We start from the raw sequence: 10825 nt of genomic DNA, 5'->3' as shown, positions 1-10825 counted from the left end.
GGAAACCCCCCACCCCCCCATAACCACATAATGCACCTTCTTACCAAATTTAGATTTTTGTTCAACGGTCACCTTAACAGTAAAACTTTTCCTGACCACTTTGTTTAAAACGGTGGCACTTTACTGTGGTATGCCTTACCTATCTCTCATGCCTCATTTCTTTGTATACTTTTCTCCATCTAATATATCGTATATTTTGATGATTTATTGTCTATCATCCCTGCTAGAATATAAAATCCTTTATTATCGAATTAGCAGGGCTTAGAATAGTGTCAGATAGTAGGAGGCATGAAAACGGGTGTGAATGCCTTGTTGACCTTGCAGGCTTGTTGTGGAATACTGTCTATTAAAATGTTTTGAAAGCTACGAAACACTGTAATTACTTCTGTGTGCATTATCATCCTGACAGTGCAAATTTCAAATGTCTTTTCACCATTACCGATTTCTAAAACATAACAGTAATTTATCATGTGTGTCTGCAACAAAACGAGCTAATAATTTTTCCCCAAGTTCAAGGGCAGAGGAGCACTCAGGGATGATATTGATGAATGATTAGAAGGTAATGATGGACTTAATGAATTTTGAGTGCTTATGACACTTATACATAGCATTTTACTAAAAACCTTGAAGATTATAGAAATGACTATGACACAAGAATTTACACTTTTCTGGGTAAGAAGACATTCATAATGAATTGAGCAGTACTTTGGAGTCAGCCAGGCCTAGATTTGCCACCAATTTATGTTGGCACCAGAATTTCTCTTTATTAGGTTTTAGGGGAACAGCTTGGTTGTAAGTGGGAAGAGCCTTTACTGAGATTATGGGAGTCTGCCCCACCCACAGATACCACGTGGCTTTACCACTGGCCACTTAGCTGCGTGACCTTGGCCAGTTTACTTAACTGTTTGGAGCTTTGGTTTCCTCATCTCTAAAGTGGGGACACTAAGACTTACCTGGAAAGGTTAATGTGAGAGTTGATGACATTTGATATAATGAACTCCTTAGCACACCACCTGGCACAATGTGGACACTCAACAAGTGATAGCTGTTACTTTCATTCTCATCAAGAACAATTTGGATGGAAAGTGGGAAGTGAGAGATGTCCCAATGGAGTTGAGCCAGAGAGAGAGAGAGATAAAGAGAGACAGAGAGAGAGAGGGAGAAACAGAGAGAGAACAAGGAAGGCTTTGTGGAAGAGGTGGTACCCGACTCAGGACTTTCCTAACTCAGACTCACCTTGTTGCATTGTGCCTGTAGATCAATCTCCAGGGCCTGGAAAGTGCGCTTCAACTCATGGATGTTACTTTGGCTGCTCTGCAGAGCTGTTGGACTGGCTGCTTCCTGGGCCATGGCCGTCTCCTGGGCCATGGCTGCTGACTGTGAGACCAAGCAAAGAGCAGAGACGTTGGCATTGGACCAATGGAAATGGAACCTTTGGGAAGTTTGGGCACCTTTCTTTTACCTGCTCTTTATACCAAGCATCCAAATCTTGGTGCTTCTTCTTTATCATAAACTCGTATTCCTGCCTCATATCCTCCAGGACCTTAATCAGATCTTCCCCTGGGGTTGTATCCACCTTCACATCGACCATGCAGTCATTTGACACATGACGTTCCTCCATTTCCTGCATAATAACAGAGAAAGAAAATGAATTGGCTGCGACAATCAGAAAGAGGTATGTTGATTGGCAGCGGTAAATGGATCTTTTAAAAATTCATCTTATGTGGTTGCTACTCTTTCACTGGTTTGATTTGGCTTCTCAATTATTACTTATTGATGACAAAACATTATATGATTTTCCCCCCTTATATTTTCATAAAATAAAGCACCAGACAGGTAATAAACTGGCTTTTATGATTACCGACTGATTGAAAATGTTTCAGCAAGAATTATGCCTGCATAGTGTGTAACGTACTCGGCAAAGGTTCTTGGGTGAAGCGATGACACAGTTAAGCAGTTGAGCATTTTAGATTATAGATTAAAGCTTTTGGGAAGCAGTTCAATAACCCAAAGCCAAAAGGCATAGAGGCTTTTAAGATTTCATCAGTGCTTTAGGAGTCTGTAAGACCAATGCCCATAGGATATTGTGAAAACAAAGAAACCAAAAGAAAGGTTTAATTAATGGTCATTGTCTAACCAGCTGTTCAGCTGTAGGGAGGCTCTTTGATGTTTATAAGCAATATTGTTTGCCTAAAATAGGGATTGTGTTTCCATCATTTTATCAAAGTCTCAGAGACTTTAGATGGATAGTAATTGTTTGCAAGTCGGTTAAATGTTTCTGTAAATTAAGATTCTTAATTTTTGCCACTAGTCATATTTACCTTGGCCAGTGGCAGATTCTCTTTATTCTTTTGTCCCTCAATTTGCTGCACACTGGGTCAAGGAAGGAAGTCTGGTCTCACACATTTATTTTTACAGTATCATATCAACAAAAAAACCTAGGTAAACATATTGCATTAAAACCATTGACTGATCTATTGTTCATTGCATTGTGTTTTGGCTGTTGTATCTGGCATTTGAGTAGATAACCTTGGACTTGGAAAAATGAGATGTGTATATGGTTGCTTATGATTATTTAGACTGAAGGACAATGGGACAGGCGTAGAGATGGTGGTTTCTTCTATAGTTATTGAATCACCTAAAATGTGCAAATTCGGAGCTGTGCTGGTGACTCCTGGGGCGCCCTACCTTCTCATGGCGCTTCTTCATGAGGATGAGCTCTTTCCTCATCCCTTCTACCTCCTGCTCCAGGTCTGTTGTGATAATGGTTAGGTCATCCAAGGTCTTTCGGAGACCCTCAACTTCAATTTCCAAGTCTTTCTTGAGGGAGTGTTCATTTTCATACCTTTGATTAGAAGAAAGGGAAGAGCACACCTATTGTTGGAAGGCTGAGGTCTTTGTGAGGATTCACCTTAGTTTAGAGGTGACTTTCCTACTTTTTAGGTTTAATGGGAGCAAATTAATCCACGCTACGTGTTCTTTGTATATCTGTTTCACGCATTTTTTTCTCTGATGGTGACTCAATGTTATTTTTTTTTTTAATTAGAAAGAATAAAATAATAACCAGTCATATGCACATCACCTAGATTTAGAAACCATTAACATTTTGCCATAGTTGCTTCATCTCTATTCCATTTTGTATTTTAAAGTAAATTAGAGACATTATGGCATTTTATCCCTAAATAGTGTTTGAATGCATCTTTTAAGAAAAAGACATTTAAAAAAAACAAGCATAATAACATTATCACACCTAAAAAATTAACAATAACTTTTTAACATCATGTAATTCTTGGTTCATATTCGAAGTTCTTCACACCAAAAAGTGTGTTTTATATCTGGTTTGTTTAAGTATTTATTCTTGTTATGCCTTTTAATTATATTTTAGTAAGATTTTTACATGTGGATAATGTGAGATAAGTTCTTCTTCTGAAAAACAGAAACAAAAACAAGAGTAACCCAAACAAAACAAAACAAAACAAAACAAAACACCCTCCCATCCCCTCAAACATACCCCACGACACTGTGAAGAAGGAACTTACTTGAGGCTGAAGTCATCCACTGCCATCCTTGCGTTGTCAATGAGAAGAATGATCTGGGCGTTTGTCAGCTTACCATCCACTATCTGTAAAACAGGAACCAAGAGTCAATTCAGTGGGACACAATTCACAGGAAAGTTTCATTTCTGCCCCCTAGTCCCCTGGGTATATGACTTGTTAGCACAGGTGACTTCTTTTTCTGGCAAGGGAACAATGAATAATCAAATCAGCAAGTATTTACTGAGCACTTACTAGGCAGAAAACGTAAGAATGTATTTATAATAAGGATGTGGTCTGCACTGTCTTTTTTTACATGGAGTTTTGATAGGCTCGGACTGATGCAAATGATGAAAGAATGTTACAGGAAGAGGAAGGAGTGTGATTGTTCAAAATGCCTTCTAACTTTCTAGTATTATGAACATATCTTAGTGTTTTACTTAAGCTCGTCCGCATCTGAAGATGTTAAAAGTGGTTTAGGTTCTGATCCTTTTCTTATTGTGCACATTAGTGCAATAATTATTTTGGATGAACACAGTTCTTGTGATACCATTCATGTTTCTGATTGGTGATACTGAGCAAAGTAGCACTGATATTGGTTTGTCCAACTAATTTTAAATGAATTTTATAGTACATTTAAACAATGTAAAATATATTTTTTAATAGTCACCTCATACCATAATTATTTTTTTCCCAAAGTGACTATAGTCATATACACATAACTTATAAGTATGTATATGTGTTTGTAAATTATTCCATGATGAGTGTGCCCCAGTTGTGGCTATTAAAATATTAACTGAAATAATTCTTTACCATCTAATGAGGCAGCTTAATAAACTTTAACAGTGTTAAAGTCTCTAATTAAAGACTTTCACTAGATATCTTTACTTTAAAAAGAAAAATATTATTGAAAGTGTCTACCTGAGCAATTATGTGTACATATATGATTTGTAAATACTTCTAGGTAGTTGTTATCAGACTACACATTTGATGTATGTCACTGTCTTCAGGAAAACTGTGTGGAAGATGTCTCAATATCACCAGTATAATAATACTTTTGTGCCAAGTATTGTGCTGAACGAGAAACTGGGAGATTTTCCTTTTACTTCCTGTTGCACCCATCGATGTGAATTTGGGTCAGTCTCTCTCCTCCCTGGGCTTCAATTTCATCATCTGTTAAATAAGGAGTTTGTACTAGAAACAAGTGACTGAGAAGTCCCAGCTCCAAACTTCTGTAACTTAGTTAGAACCAGAGAATCCTGTGACATTCCCATTGTATTTATACAGATAATTCCTTTATTTAGAAAAGATTTTCATAGGACAAAGATATACCTCAATACAAAGGTACCTTTGAAAAATCTGCTCCTATTCAAAGCTCCACTGATTCCATGGAATTTGGTATCATGAATGCACAATAACAGGATTCAGAGGTGGTGATACCACTGGGTCTGTACTCAAAGAGCGGGACCTGGGACCCTGCTCCAGTATCCACTAGCTGGGTGACCTTACTGAGTGTCAGTTTCTTCATCCACAAAATGGCAATAAAAATAGCCATTTCTCAAAGAGGTATGAGAATTAGATTAGAAGAGATAAAATAAAAGAATGTTGTAAAATACTTAGCATATTCCGGGCATACTGTAGACATTCTAAAAAATTGGTTGAAACTAAATTAGTTCAGAAAAATGTGAATTGCCTAATTTTCTTCTTTAAAATCTAGCACTTTTGTAACTAGAGCCTGCATTCAATAAATTTCAGGATTTATATGTTGAGATGCACTCTCAAACTTTGTCCGTGGTGGGAGATAGCCAGGCTGGCTGCCCCTGCCCAACTTTTTTCTTTTTGTGGTGGATTCCAAATGGTACTCTGGCTCCGTCCTTTGCTCTAAAAAAGGATTCTGTAGCTCTTTCTTTGTCTTTCCTCTGTGGTGCTTCTTAGGGACTCTCTTACCAAATGCTTTTCCCAACTGGCTCTTTGTTGTTTGCATTTCTAAGCTTATGGGACATAAAAAGTAGTACAACTAGGGCTTGCCTTAGTTGTGCACCAAAGTGTTGTCTGACACCCAGAGAAACCATGCGCTATATGCTCCACAGAATTGAGAACATCAAAAATATCACCTGTGGGCTTATTTGGCTTTCCCGAGTTAAACTGATAATGCATCCACATCAAGAGTCTGATTTCCCCAGCCAGCATTCTCATAGTATGTGAGTGGTGAGTTCTGAAATGCACTTGATATAGAGCACATTTAAAAACTGAAGCTACTTCCCACACTCTTCGGGTTACCTGATACACTGTTATGATACAGCCAATATTTCTGAGACATCTTTTGCAGTAATGAACGGATGAGGATGGATTGTGAAATGATATGTGAGGCATGGGTTTTGCATGGTATGTTATAATTAATCACCTGGAATCTCCCCAGGGCCCTGAGTTATTCTTTTAAAAGAATCTAGTTGATGTGTTAGTGCAGCGCTATTGCTCCAGGCTGTGTGATCTACTAGGGAGAGGAAAACAGAATTTTTTTTACTGTAAACCAAAATGCCAAATATAGTATTCTTATGAGCTATTCTAATATTCTAATATCCCTCTATGTCCAACTCTGTGTTTCAAAGGAGTGGGTTAATTTTGAACTCAACTTCTTAGAGACTTTTTGAGTAACATTTACTATCCCTAAAGTGGGGGCTGTGTCTACTCAGAATGCTTCATGAAGGCCTGGGAAGGGGTCATCCTTGAATAGTTGTGGGACCTCTTTTAGGCCTCCGTTTTCTCACCTGCAAACTGGGGAGATTGGGAAAGTCAGACAACCTGAACTTCAAAAAGTTGTTTTCTTCAAGTACAGAGAAAAATGTAACAACTGAAATAAGAAATCCAGGAAAGAGTGGAATTTGAAGCTGAAGAAGCTTCCTATTTAATGTCAGAACCAGAATCCCAGGCTGCCTGGGCAGGGTAAGCCGCCCCCTCCTTGGCACTGGCCTCACTCACTCTTCTCAGTTCTGCTCCAAAGAATTTAAGCAACCACTCAGTCTCAGTCTGCTCATCTACTTACTGGGGATAAAAATACCTGCTTCACAGAATGGAGTAATGTGTATGAAATACATGTTGTATGATTAACAACACAAATGTAATACATCAACAACAAACAGTATCACTGTGGTATGAGGTTGGCTAGTCAGACCATTCTGATGGAAATTGAGGCCATTGGAAACACACCTGGGTTAGAATCCCAGCTTCTTGCTGGTGACTTTGGATGGCAATTCCACTTTTCTGAGCTTTAGTTCTTATCCAGGGTTGTCGTGAGAATTAAATCAGGCGATATAGAACATTTCCATCATTGCAAAAAGCTTTGGGATGGCACTGATAAGTGTGTGAAACACTCAACGCGATGCTTGGCATACAATAAGTGGTAATAAATGTTTCCCTCCTTTTTCTCCTTTTCCGTCCTTCTCTCTGCTGTTAGCCAATAAATTATTTGACCGGGTATAACCTCACATTTTTGGGGGGGAGATATGTTCTCAGCTGTCTATTTGCAAAAATCCTCTATTCTCCATTCTAAAACCAAAGCAGTTTTATTAACGAAAAAAATATGGTGAGGTTTGTTGAGTCACCTTGTTTTTTTTCTTTTTTCTTTTGTAAAGACAACCATGTACTATATAGTTAAAGTAATTACACAGTCAGTTATTAGGTTGATTATTCAATAATTAGGGTTTATTATGAGAACAGATTTATATTATCTTGATTGGTCCTCCCTACATTCAAGCAAGGATGACTGAGTGTTGAGAAATAATATCTTATAAAGATTGAAAACTTGTGATGCCCTTTCTAGGATAGGTTAAATTACAATCTTGCAGGAAATTTTCTGGGACCGCTTCACGTAAGAGGGAAGTTATATAGCTTTAAAAAATAATCTAGGAGACGACTAAAGAAGGGGGACCTACTTCTAGCCAGTGTTATGAGACATCCTAGAAGGCATAAACTTAACTTTTTAAGTGTTTGGTTGAAAAATTGTTTTTTGAAGAAATCTCCATAACCCATCCGAACTCTAAGACTCCAAAAATTATGTTCGTTTTATTATATTTTTCTAGCAATATGCCATTTTCAGAATTGTGAACATCTAGAGCTCAGAACTTCTAGCAGCCCCCAAGAGGAAATATCCAGGGATGTCACAATGATGTGTCTGCTAGTGGAGTGACAGCTTTTAGGGTGATCTCCAAAATAATATAACTCAGTCTTTCTTTACTGGATAATCACGCTGTTGCCAGTTCTTTGAGGTGGAGCAGAACTGATGTAATAAGGTAAATGCTGTCTTGCGCCTTGTGCACTGAACATGAGGAATGAGTATCAGCCCTTATCATTACTCTTACCATGTTGGCTCATAAGGGACACTGGATAGCAGCTGGATGCCTTAGATGTTTTAGATTTTCCACATAATTTATGTATGGAAGATTGAATAAACAAAACAGACTTTCCCAAGCCTAAATTTAAGGTATAATAAGAAAATATCCTCAAATACCTTTGTTCACAATTACTTTAAGCTCTTTTGCCATTTTCCTGGAAATCGTTTTAAGTACGTACTGATTTCTCCTCCCATGGTGTTCCCTGGAAATGCAGCCCCCTCTCGAGTTCCCCGGTCACCCAGCATCTTACCTGCTCCTGCAGGCTGCTGATGTTTTCTTCATGTTGGGAGTAATCGTGCTTACTGCCAGGCTCTCTCTGCTGATGCCACTTCAGGATACGACTTTCGAGCTTCACGTTGGCCTCCTCCAGGGCACGTACCTTGTCCAGGTAGGAGGCTAGGCGGTCATTGAGGTTCTGCATCATCACCTTCCCATTTCCACTTACGAGGGAACTGCCTCTTCCAGGCCCCCAAGACCCTCCAGGTGCCGGGCAGCTTGGCGAGGTGAAGGAGAGGGAGACGCGGACACCCCCTGCGCCCCCATGGACGCTGGGAGCCCGGGGGAACCTCCCAGGCCGACCCCAGCCGCCTCCCGTGCCATGAGGGGAGCCAGAGGGGCTCTGGCCGAAGCTGCCCCAGGAGGTCATGGTCCCATCTGTGTGTGGGGCAGGGCCGGGCTCTGCTCTGCTCCCTGGCACTGCAGAACTGAGCCGCCCCAGACTGCCCTGGATGGTTTTATGCCCTTTGCTGTGGGAGTTCCCTTCTCTGACAACTGTACCAACAAGATCCTATCATTGTGCAACGTGTGTTTCCTCTTGGTCAATCTCGAAGTGCCCCGGGCCTTCACACATTGTTGTTGTTTAGAGCCACATCGATAGACCAGTTTGTTTCTCCCTTCCAGTTGTAAGCCAGAGGTGTGGCCCACGACATTAGTCGGGTATTAGTCTCAGGTGTCTTTCTAATCTCTCCACGGAGTTTTTTCATTGTTCATTTATCTGGAAAGGGTCAGATTATAGTCCACAAAAAGGTTATTTCCTGTAGCATAGATTTTCTTTTAAAAAGTGGACAAACACACAGACCCCACCCCCTTCCCCTGGCCTCACCTCATGCAATAAACAAATCCCAGCTCTTAAAGGGAGGGTGGGAGACACTCCCAAGGGAAGAGCCAGATCAGAACAGAATCTCAGGTCCCAGAATAACAATACTGAGGCTAAGGAAATGGAGAATGTTCTCAGTATCTGATGCTTTTGTGACAGTCACTGTTTGATGGAAAGTAATTTCAAAGGAATCATTCTTAAGAACAAACCCTCAATTATAATTAATTAATAAATGACCGAGCTTTTCACTTCCAAGGTGCCTTTCATTCCCAGCACGCTTCCAAGCAAACAACCCTGACCTCTGCTCAGGACTTTCCTTGGCTCCTGGGAGGAGAGCGGCCTTTGTTAACTGGCCCTCAGCGCTGTCCGGTCTGAGCTCTGGAAAGGCTGGGTTCTGTGTGTCTGTGACCTGCGGAGGGGACACAGGAAAACAGGAAATGTGCCATGGGTTGTCTAACATGCTTGATGAATCTTATGCTTCGTCTGCCAAGGTAAAGGTTAGGAATGAATAAAGAAATAGTCTGGGGGTGGGGAGTCGTGAGCTTGTTACTGTCAATTAAACTTAAAGGGGACTTAAAATGGCAGCAGTAGAAGGGACTTATAGTTCTTGGTCCGAGTCACTGATTTTATAGATGAGGAAAAGTGAAGCCTATAGGGCAGGTATGGCAGAGGACAGATGGCGGATTAGTGGCAAAGCCAGGGCGGGATTCTTTCTGCCACATGACACTGTTATCACAGAGCTGAATCTTGTCAGAGTCCTGTACAACGCTTTTCTTTCATAATAGTGCTAATGGGACTTCCCAGTTCATGTAGCTCTTTGATATTCTTTTTTTAATTTTCACTGATGTAGTCAGGAAGGGTTAACGTCCCCATTTTACAGATAGAAATATCAGGGGCTCGTGGGTGAATGATTCAGAGCCGATTTGCATGTGCAATGTAATCCAATATGTGAATTCGTGGGTGTTATTGGCCTCAGTCTGCACTGTTTCCACTGCTTGGAGAATCACTCCTGCACTGCCCATACCTGACCCACTTCCTTCAAGGTATAGTTCAAAGATACTTCCTTCAACAATCTTTTTCTGAAATTTCCTGAGTTGGGTGCCCCTTCTGTGAGGAAACCACCTCTTCCGGATCCCAGGGTCCTCCAGAAGGGCATTCAGCTTGGTATCCCCGCCCCCCCTCCCGAGAAGGACCCCCCCACTGGGCCCAGCTACCTCCTGGACCTGAGTCCACCCCTTTTCTTTTACTCACTGCATATACTGCATTTGTTAGACTCCTCTGGGACTGCAGCCTTCTTGAAAGCAAGGATTATGTCTTCTACCTTTCATGCACCAAAGTCTGGGTTCTTAAAAGGATTTTATAGATTTCTCTTAACAATGAACTTTTTCGAGTCAGGATTTTAACCAAGGTCCTCTGTCCCGTTTAGGAATGCGAGTTGTAAAACCAGAGAGCAAGAAAAGCCTCTCCCAGGGGTGAACCAGCCAGCCATAAAGGCAAAATCACCCCTAATTACAAATAAAATCACTATAGCACACCCGGCTCTGCTTGTCCTCCCTGGCAACAAAACCTTGCAAAAGTCCCCTGGACTTTCCTCATCTCACTGTGTGCAAGATGGAAAAATTTAGTCAAGGCTAAAGGAAGCCTTAGGAGTACTTAGAGGGAGTAACCTTTTAATGTGTTCTATGGTCCCTTATATCTTCGAACAGGAAAAAAACAAAACAAAAGGGAGACAAAATAAAAAGAGCGAATGAGGGAAACAGATATTTGCTTAGATGTGTGGTGGCAAGCGGGATTCCGATGACTGT

The 10825-nt window shown here is 40.7% G+C and overlaps 1 protein-coding gene across 1 annotated transcript in view; it reads right to left on the bottom strand.

The window, feature by feature from the left end:
* Window positions 1–8676, bottom strand: part of KRT23 (keratin 23) — a 13064-nt gene extending 4388 nt beyond the window's left edge. Inside the window, exons 1-5 of the mRNA XM_039873536.1 lie at window positions 8175–8676; window positions 3540–3622; window positions 2689–2845; window positions 1463–1624; window positions 1237–1377 (exon numbers count right to left, since the gene is read on the bottom strand). Of these exons, the coding sequence (XP_039729470.1) occupies window positions 1237–1377; window positions 1463–1624; window positions 2689–2845; window positions 3540–3622; window positions 8175–8570 (939 nt within the window). The 5' untranslated portion in view covers window positions 8571–8676. The remainder of the gene's footprint in view (window positions 1–1236; window positions 1378–1462; window positions 1625–2688; window positions 2846–3539; window positions 3623–8174) is intronic.
* Window positions 8677–10825: the final 2149 nt, after the last annotated feature.

The sequence above is a fragment of the Pteropus medius genome, unplaced genomic scaffold (assembly GCF_902729225.1).
Source record: "Pteropus medius unplaced genomic scaffold, Ma_sr-lr_union100, whole genome shotgun sequence".
NCBI classification, from domain to species: domain Eukaryota; kingdom Metazoa; phylum Chordata; class Mammalia; order Chiroptera; family Pteropodidae; genus Pteropus; species Pteropus medius.
This window is presented reverse-complemented; position numbering and strand designations above follow the sequence as displayed.